The 9,464-nt window shown below is 43.5% G+C and overlaps 1 protein-coding gene across 1 annotated transcript in view; it reads left to right on the forward strand.

Moving 5' to 3' along the window:
- The window catches only part of SERPING1 (serpin family G member 1), a 138,137-nt gene extending 132,029 nt beyond the window's left edge, over positions 1-6,108 (forward strand). The window contains exon 8 of the mRNA XM_069233060.1: positions 4,982-6,108. Within this exon, the coding sequence (XP_069089161.1) occupies positions 4,982-5,235 (254 nt within the window). The 3' untranslated portion in view covers positions 5,236-6,108. The remainder of the gene's footprint in view (positions 1-4,981) is intronic.
- The last annotated feature ends 3,356 nt before the right edge of the window (positions 6,109-9,464 follow it).

The raw sequence follows: 9,464 nt of genomic DNA on the forward strand, positions 1-9,464 counted from the left end.
ATACTGGAAAGTCATCAAGATAGAAGAAGGGTTACCAAATCGATGGTCACAAAAATAGAAGAAGGATCAGGGATGGAGGTACTTACAAAGCAGTGGGCCGCACTGGACGGCGGCCATGTTGGAAGAGGAAAGGGAAGCATGAATAATATTGGAAGTCCATGATTGCGAACAGAAATACATAAGAGAAAGGGGTAAAAGTCGAAGGGGTGAAAATCCTGCATGCAAAGAGGATAGTAGGTAACAAAGGCAAAGTGGGTCAAGGCCAAAGTATACATATGACACAAATTGGTAGGAGAATTAATATGTCAAATAATGAGTGACATCAATCCGAAATTTCTGTCAGTGTAGAAACATTGAAGCCTTAATAGTCAAGCTTAATGCACAAGTATTTGGCGTGGTATAACAATAGTCATGTAGGAATGAGATGATTGCACATGCATTACATGTTATGGCATTGACGAAAAATATGTGCGTAAGGAAATGTAACTTAACAGTTAAAAGCTATGAATCAACTTGTAGTTTAGACACAAAATGACACGAAGTACGTGTGTTGGGTAATGTAACTTATATGGCAGTTAACAAATAAAAATATGACATCCAAAGAACATTTTATCCCATGTGGGCAATGCGTAGAAAAAAAAAAAAGCATTGGTAAAACAGATTAGTACAAATTGAATATGACAGGGAACATAAAATGACAATTAGTATGGAAAGAGCATAATGTATATAGTGTGAAGACGTACATTGTCGTAGAGTCATGCCAACAGTTAAAGCAAGTAACATTAATTAAGTCGATACACAAAGACGGCCAGTAGCCACGTAGATGTTTCAAATCCATGATTGGATATAATATGAGAGTAAGAAACAATATCATGTATAAAGTTTGTACAGAGGCGGGTATCAATGCTTAGATGGTATACACCAATAACCAGTAAACATGTAGATGTTTCAACCATTAATTAGTGCATGATATAACACGTACAGTATTGAGATGTATTTACAGAAAATAAAAGGTGTAAAAGCAATTGGAGAACGCAGTGAGTGGGGTGGTCATATATCAGTTTAACAGGGAACGTATTAGGTTAAGAACACATGTAATTCCCGGTCAATATTAAGACCTTTGTCTATTGCCCGTAGTTTGAGTATCCATTTGGCCTCACACTTGCGTAACTCCTTAGTTCTATCCCCCAGTCCAGTCATTTGTTGTTAAAAGTGTGAAACCACTACCCAAGTTCCAGTTCCAGGTCCTAGAAGGCCAAGGAAGGTAGTGCTCTGCAGAATACTCGAAGAGGGCTACTGTGCAATCAGAGCTGATGTGTCTATGCTCTCGTCCTCTCTGGATGATGGCACAATTCTGCTCCAGGGCCCCCAGACTCCACACTGACCCCTCCTAAACACATCCTACACTTTGCAGTGTACCTGAATAAGTGCATGAAAAATATGAACAAGTCACCCTCTTCCTAATTGTAGTCCATGGGCTCTGCCTGCCTGTCCGCACCATTCTTCAAAATTCATGTCTGGCACCCAGCCTATCTGGCTGCTGTAATGCTCAGACCCTCTGGCACATCCACAACCAGGACCCTATCAAACGGGAGATGAAAAAGTGCAAACACAAAAACCAGACACACTCTTTCTCCATTGAAACCCCCAGGATATGGAACAAAATCGCTCAATGCATCAGGATCTCCCCATCCCACTTTAGGAACAAGCTGAACTTGCACCTATTTAAAGACTGGCACATCAAAGTGAAGCAGCAAAGCTCCTCCACTCCCATGACCCAGCTTCAACTCCCGCCACTGACCGACCGTATCTTTGTCCCGTACTGTGCTCCACTGCTTTTTAGCTAGGTTGGTGCTGTACAGACACCTCAGTACACTCTTGCCTACTTACGTAATACTATAGACACTTCCATTCTGAATTTCTCTACATGGAAACCTTTCTAGGAGCGAGAGGGCAGGACTATCTCTAAGAAGGGAGTATCCTTCCGTGGTTCTTCTCATGGGCCTGGCACGTAAGCGGTTTTGTTGTTCTGTAGGCTCATCCTGGGCCAGGTTTCCTCTGTGTGTTTAGGGCTGCATGTATGTGTATGTATGTAGCTGCACTGCAACAGCCTTATCGTCCTACAAGTAGAAGCCCATGGTGTTGCATAAGAATCTTCAGCAGGAGACTGTGCGATTATGGGCTTGATTTAAAGTTTGGCGGAGGGGTTACTCCTTCACAACGGTGACAGATATCCCGTCTGCCGAAATATAAATCCCATTATATCCTATGGGATTTAGATTTCGGTGGACTGGATATCTGTCACCGTTATGGCGGGGTAAAATATCCGCCAATATCTAAATCAGGCACTTAGACTGGTTTCATTTCAAAGAGCATGCTCCCAGTGCTACTCAGTAATAAATCGGTGCAATGTTGCTTCTGCGAATTTGATATCCAGACTTTTCATGAAGTCATCTTGTCAGTGGTAACCCCATACCAGGGCAATTGGCACCCTTAAACAGTGTGCCACTGTGAATGCCCAGGCTGTCTTTTCCCAGTCATCACCAGACTGTCCTGCCAGTGGCTACCCAACCCTAGGCAGCGGCTTCCTTTGGGATGTGGAAGCTAAAACTCTGCTGCGGAGGACACGGTCAGCCCCAGCATGCACCTGTAGTCCTAGTTCTAATGGGGTTGGAATACCAGAAGTGTGGATCTCATTTTTCTCCAGGGACCTACTATTATCAGTGTAAGTTCATTACTGAATTTTACAGAACAGCCCATCAAGAGGACTTGTCCTCTATGCTTCATTAGCCATTCTCAACTTGGGAAGGCTATTCATCCATACTCAGCTTAGGTTTAAATGGTGTTCATATCATAACTGTGGCAATAAGTTTCTCTATGGCATAAGATCACCTAAATCTAGTTTTTCTAATAATTTTGGTTGTTTGAATTTCTTAATTCCCTCAATATTGTTTCCGACGCCTAATAGTTTGTGTTTCTTGGTCAATTTAAATGGTGCCTGAGCACAATGTTTGTTTCACAAGAGAAATGTGAGAGGTTTTACTCAGATAACCCAACTCTCCCAACCACGAATCCCCTCAACCACGACCTGCACTAATCGAGGTGCCTCCCCATCCAGTCAGATAGAGCTGCAGGCACTGTAGACTGGGGGATACAAACACAACTCAAACATAAGATCCTGCAAGAGTTGTAGTAAGCAGATTGGGCATTTAACATCGAAGAGTGTAAGCACGGCGGTGAACTAAGGTCATGTGTCCATGAAACTCTCTTGCCACCAATTCATGGAGAGCAGTAGCAGGAAAAGTCTATCTTGGCACCCAATTTCCCATATGTGGCACCATCAGAGCACCTCCCCCTTCAGTCTTTGCTTTTCCTCTGGCTTCACTACAGAGCTGTCATCCTACAGGTTCTGTGCAGTTCAGAACATAATGTGGGTTCAGGTCATTAATGGATAAAGTTGTAGTTTTAAAATTATGTCACCGAATGCTGAGGGCTCTACCTGCAAACTGCAGCAGTGAGTATTGGACTGAAGTCTGGAATAGGCGCAGAATAAACAAATTCTCTGCCTCAGTGTATTGCGCATACTTTAAACAAAGTCAAATTGAACCCCTTTGATGTGGTTAAACTTAAAGGGGACAAATCTCACCCTGGTTCGCTCCTTTTGCACAGAGTCCTAATCTGAGGTTATTGTCAGATTATTTTTAGAGCAGGAGATTTAATGTATTTGTTTTTACTTTGAGAGTTTTATAAAGTATGAACAAGACTCAAAGCAATCTACAAAGCAACCCCCAAAACATGATAGGTAACATATAGTATCTCAGAATCATAATAATCAGAAGAGAGAGTTTGTGGTCCAAGATAGGTCTTCAGGCGTCGTGCCGGTACGCCCAGGGCTAGCTGCATCTAGGGATGCAAGATGAGCTAGACTAGAACCTAGGTCAGAACCTTGCGTTGTGTTGAGAATCTGTCTAGTAAAATCCTCCTAATCTCTTTCTTGAAACATGTCCTCGATGGGTTCGAACAAACCTCTGGTGGCAGAGAGTTCCTTATTGTCTGCGCTAATGTGGAGAAGGTGGTATTCCTTCTTCCAATCTTTCATTATCGGGAACACACTACCAAAGTGGGCGATGCTCCAAAGTTGAATTGTTGGACATGTTGCCATGATAGGTGGAGGTGTTTTATGTGTGTGTATGTGTGTGTGTGTGTGTGTGTGTGTGTGTAAGATGAGTGCCAACATGGCTAGACTAACCCCCTGTAAAAGCCTAAAGCTAGTCTGGCCTACAGAGATACTGTGGACACACCAAACACTTCTATGGTGTGATGAAAGAGCCTTACAGCCTCTGGTGGAAGTGTGCTACAGGCCAGCCCACTAGAATTATGTGGCAGGAGAGGACCAAATAATGCAGCAGAGATGGCTACATTATGTGGCAAGGATATGCAAATTATGTAGTGTAATGCAGCATAATTTGAGTCAGTATTGATTATTTTGTCCTTTTTATACGTTAGCATTAGCTGGGCAAAAGCTACACTTCATTATTACCAGTTTAACACATAAAAGACATGACCAGGTGATCTTTGCAAGGGACTTCCATTGAGCAGCAGCACATGTTGCAACGTTTTTAGTAACTTTTGATCCGTTTGAGCTAGAAACAATTTTATTAATATAAAATCTGTAAATTATACAACAAATAGGGGATTGTGGCAAGTGCAGAAAAAACATAATTATGCAGAACATGCTGCAGCCACATAATTGTATAATTCCAGCGGCTCTGCTTGTAGGACATGACGAAAATGCCTTATCAATTTGATGCAACCCAGCCTTAGGATGTGGTGAGAGTACCTTATCTGCAATAATGAAGTGTATAGTCAGATCTGATGAAGGTGCACTACAAGATGCGACTTAATTCCTTAAGAACAGGTGACTCAAAGCACTCAAAGCATGATTTATCCCACATCCACAAGCTTTGCATTTTCTTTCCAGGGTTATCCGATCTCATGGAGAGCTCCAACCTGTGTGGTATCTCCGACTCGGACGCCCTGCAGGTGTCAGGTGGGCAGCATCGGGCAGTGCTACAGCTGGACGAGAATGGGGTGGTGGCGGCGGCGGCGACCTCCATGTCCTTGGCACGCACTGTATACGTCTTTGATGTCCGCCATCCCTTCATCTTTGTGCTCTGGAGCGAGCGGAGCAGGATCCCAGTGATGATGGGTCGAATCACCGACCCCACGGCCTGAGAAGTGGGGGAGCGTGGCCCAGACGCCCGACCAGTGATCACTATGCAGTGCTATGTTCATGCTTGCGCTTTCTGTTATACTTGCTTTACTGTTATATGTATGTATATACATATTGCTCTCTCTCTCTCTCTCTATATATATATATATATATACATATATATATATATGCAGATGTGCAGAGCGTAACCTGCTACGTATTACCATTGTAGGGTGGGGAGGGGCCATGACTCATGAGAGGCGGGGCCTCATTATGCTCCTCCTCTCGCTCAACAATGGTAATAAATAACAGACTGCACTCAGCAGTCTCTGCATGTGTTTTTTTTTTTTTTGTAAACAAAGGCATACATCCAGAATGCCAGGGTTTAAATCCCTGCGGTGAGATAACATCTTTTAAGCGAGGCTTCGTGAATGTAGCTCCAGCTCTTTTCTTTTGTAAAGTGAATGGAATCTGTGAGGCATTAATCAGCGTTGTTTCGAAGTCAGGTACACTCTACCTATGTACCTTACTAAGTGTGCTCCAAATAACGAGTTATTGGGCTACTTTACACATGCATGCATGTGTGTGTATATACATATACATATCAAATATTCTTCTCATTGCTTGTTATTCTTTCCTCTCACTTGTACTCACCCTCTGTTCCTCCCTTCTTTCTTCCATCCTCTTTATCTACTTTTCATGTCACTCAGTAGGTCACTCCCTCTCGGTGCTGTCTAATAAACTAACTTTTAAAAAACACAGCTTTTAATTGTATCTTTAGGGTCTCCAACCTTCTTTCTGATCTCACCTAAAGACATGAAAAAGGGCAATGTTGAGTGAAACCAATGGGGGCACCTGACACATCAGGAGAAAAGCATTGTTAGCAAGGTCTGCATCAGTGGCGGCCCGTCCTTTAGGGCGGTGGGGCCACGCCCCCCCACCTTTTGCCCCTCATGAAGAGTGTCTGTCAGGCTGAACAAAGGTCAGCCTGACAGACACTCTTCATGTTCAGGTCAGGCAGCCAGGAGCAGACATGCGCAATTTGCGCAGACTCCTGGCTGCCTGAGCTGAACTTTGCTGGGCTGAGGAGATCACAACTCTTATGGGCGTGATCTCCTCAGCCCAGTAAAGGTGCCTCAAGGCCCTCCCCTGGGTGATGAGGAAAGTGTCACCAATTGACACTCTCCCTGGGCGCTTCAGTTTAAGCCCTGAAGTGCCCAGGTCGAGTGTCAATCAGTGACACTTCGTCACAGAGTGGGGTGAGGTCAGCAGTCTCATTGACCCATCCCACTCTGTGACAAGGCTGGGACTGCTGCCTTCCCTCATTGGCTGACCTAAGGTCAGCCAATGAGGGAAGGCACCAACCCTCCTGGGACCTGGAGGCTGAAGGTAAGTGTGTGTGTATGTGTGTGATGTTTCAAATTGAATGTTTGGTGCGTGCGTGCATGTTTGAACTGTATGAATGTTGTTAATGGATGTGCTTGCGTGCGTGCGTGTGTGTGTGAAAGAATGAGTGTGTGTGATGTTTTAAAATGAATGTTTGGTGCGTGCGTGCATGTTTGAATGGTATGAGTGTTGTTAATGGATGTACGTGCGTGCGTGCATGTCTGTGTGTGAAAGAATGAGTGTGTGTGTGTGTGTGTGTCCCGCCCACCGCCCCCCTCCTAAAACTGCCGGCCGCCACTGGTCTGCATTGAAGCTAAGGCACGGTATACCACACACAGTCCACGTCCTCTCTCACTTCCTCTCGTTGACTGTTTCGTTGCACCATGTACAGCGCTCCACAGCCTTTCGGCTATGTTTGCACTATATAAATCCGATTCACAAACAGATACAGTTTCAAGAAAGTGGGGTACAGGATAATTATGCCTGGCGCTAAGTCTTAGATCCCCGGTCCTCCAACCGGATGCAAGTCCATATGGAAAAGTTCATATCCAATGCTTAAATTACATTTCAATATTGAGCAACAGCCCCAATGTCTACAACGCAAAATAGCCAACATGTGTTTCGTGGCACAGTTGCTTCCTCAGGGCTATCAAATCAAAACATAAAACACATTATACAATTGCATGACTGGTTACAATAAGATCAAACTATGAGGAATCACTCTAACCAAGAACACAGTGACGTACTACAAAAGTTAGTAGTCTACATTAGATGAAAACATTGTTCACTTTCTAATTTAAACAAAAAGAGGAGAAAAAGAAAGAAAAAAGAAGAAAAAATAAAGGAAACAACAGAAACAGAGGAAAAAAGTTTTCCATTCATCATAATCGCACCATCCTAAATCCAGAGAACGCTTAAAGTCAGTACATCATGTTTACACACTGGCGTCAGACACATATCACAACTAATCAGCCCATATTATTTTCTCTTCAAAAATTCAAAATGAGAACTGTATCCAATGGAAAAAAATGGGTCAACTTTTCATTCAGTAATCATAACATTAGTGACTCACATTTCAACAACGTTATTGGGAGACATCATAGTCCCCACGTGTACATGGTAAGATATACCAATATTTGGGAAGATTTCCTATGGACATCAAAGCTGTCACAAGTATAAGACTGTCTGTACTTAATCCAAATTTAATAAAGCCATACACTTTTCATTAATTAATCATAATATTAGTGAGACTCACACTTCAACAATACACAACTATATAATTCAACACATTTGTAGTCATTATGACCCTGGCGGTCTCCTGGGAGGAGGTTGTCCGGCAGGGAACAGGCACTTCCACCTCTGGCAGTGCCCCGCCATCAGGACACCCCCACGTCATATTATTGTGAATAATACGCCGTGCGGTGTCCTTCTGGCGGGGCGGGGCCGGTGGTGGAACCACCCCAGCACCTCCGCTCGCCAGCACGACTACTGCTTGATTTCCACCCAAAGTGTGGTGGAAATCCAGCAGTACCCGTGATATGGTGGGCGGAAGACCGCCAGAACTGGTGGTCTTCTGGCGGCCGTGGCTTTGGCAGCCTCCAAGTAAGACCGCCAAAGTAATAATGATCACCATTGTCTCATAAAAATAAGCAGCAGACTCCACGGAACCATCCTAGGTGAATACTTGCCCCTTGATCTTATTCAAATAGCAAGTTGAATCAATCAATGATATCAAATTAATGGCAGAACCCCTATGAGTGCCTACCTGACAATTTCACTAGAGTGCAAACTGCTTCACCACATCCTGCAAGTCTGAATTATTTTAGTAATCCCTGTGATTTAGTAATGTAAGTAGCAATGCCAGTAAAATATGATGTATCTCCTCCACACATAGCCATATTTACGAAGGAATCGAACCAAGGTTTCGCAACATACTTAGTAATATTTTGATGTGAACCAGTCAACCAGTCCTCTCATTCCAAACGCAGCATCCCAGAAGGCCTCCACACTGCAATAGGAGAGTGATCATACTGAGAAAAGTCAACCTTTTCCAGCAGTTTTCTCAAAAGACGTTTTGGGAAAGATGGGGACCTATATCTCATTGCTAGCACACTTTTTCAAATGCACTGCCTTAAGAGCCAGGTGTGTTGTTTTACAGGTCCATCAAAAGAAAGCAACATTTCCTCATGGCAGTGAATTCAGTGTGGACAGAAAACATGTTCAGGCCTATATGAGAATTGCACATGCAGCAGCCAAGGTGTCACACATTAGGTAGCTGAGTGTCCCTCATACGTACGCTGAAACTATGGAAATGTCACACGAAAGCAATCTGAAAACTTGGCAGCTGTGAAATACTCATGTCACAGGAGCAGTACCCTTTTACCTAACACTCTGGGCCATACTGAAAACAAAAGGCGATTGAAAATAATTTGAGGGGTGAAATGGCACAGCCACTATTGACATCTGCCAGTTAGTAGCCCATTTCATTTATGTGCCAGAAGACAAGCTAGTGTCAGAATGGTTGCTATTATTATAATAAAAGGTACTCCCAAGCTCCAACCAACTATACTAAGAAAACCCCACCTCCCACCCCTGTTATTACTTGATAAAGTGTGTGGTGAGATGTGTTTCAGGAACGTCTTGATTGTTTACAGATATGTGAAAGATTGTTTGATGGGATAATAAACTTTTAAATGATCACTGTTGGCTATTGTTATATGACGACCATGTTGGCCTATGTGTATATAACAGAGGTGGTGTGTGTGTATATTGGTAGATGTGTGCATGCATCACAGTGTCTGATTGAACTTATGATGGCAGTTGTGTCTGTATATAATTGTGCCTGTGTGTGTGACTGTCACCTCTG

Source organism: Pleurodeles waltl, chromosome 4_2 (assembly GCF_031143425.1).
Source record: "Pleurodeles waltl isolate 20211129_DDA chromosome 4_2, aPleWal1.hap1.20221129, whole genome shotgun sequence".
Lineage (NCBI taxonomy): Eukaryota > Metazoa > Chordata > Amphibia > Caudata > Salamandridae > Pleurodeles > Pleurodeles waltl.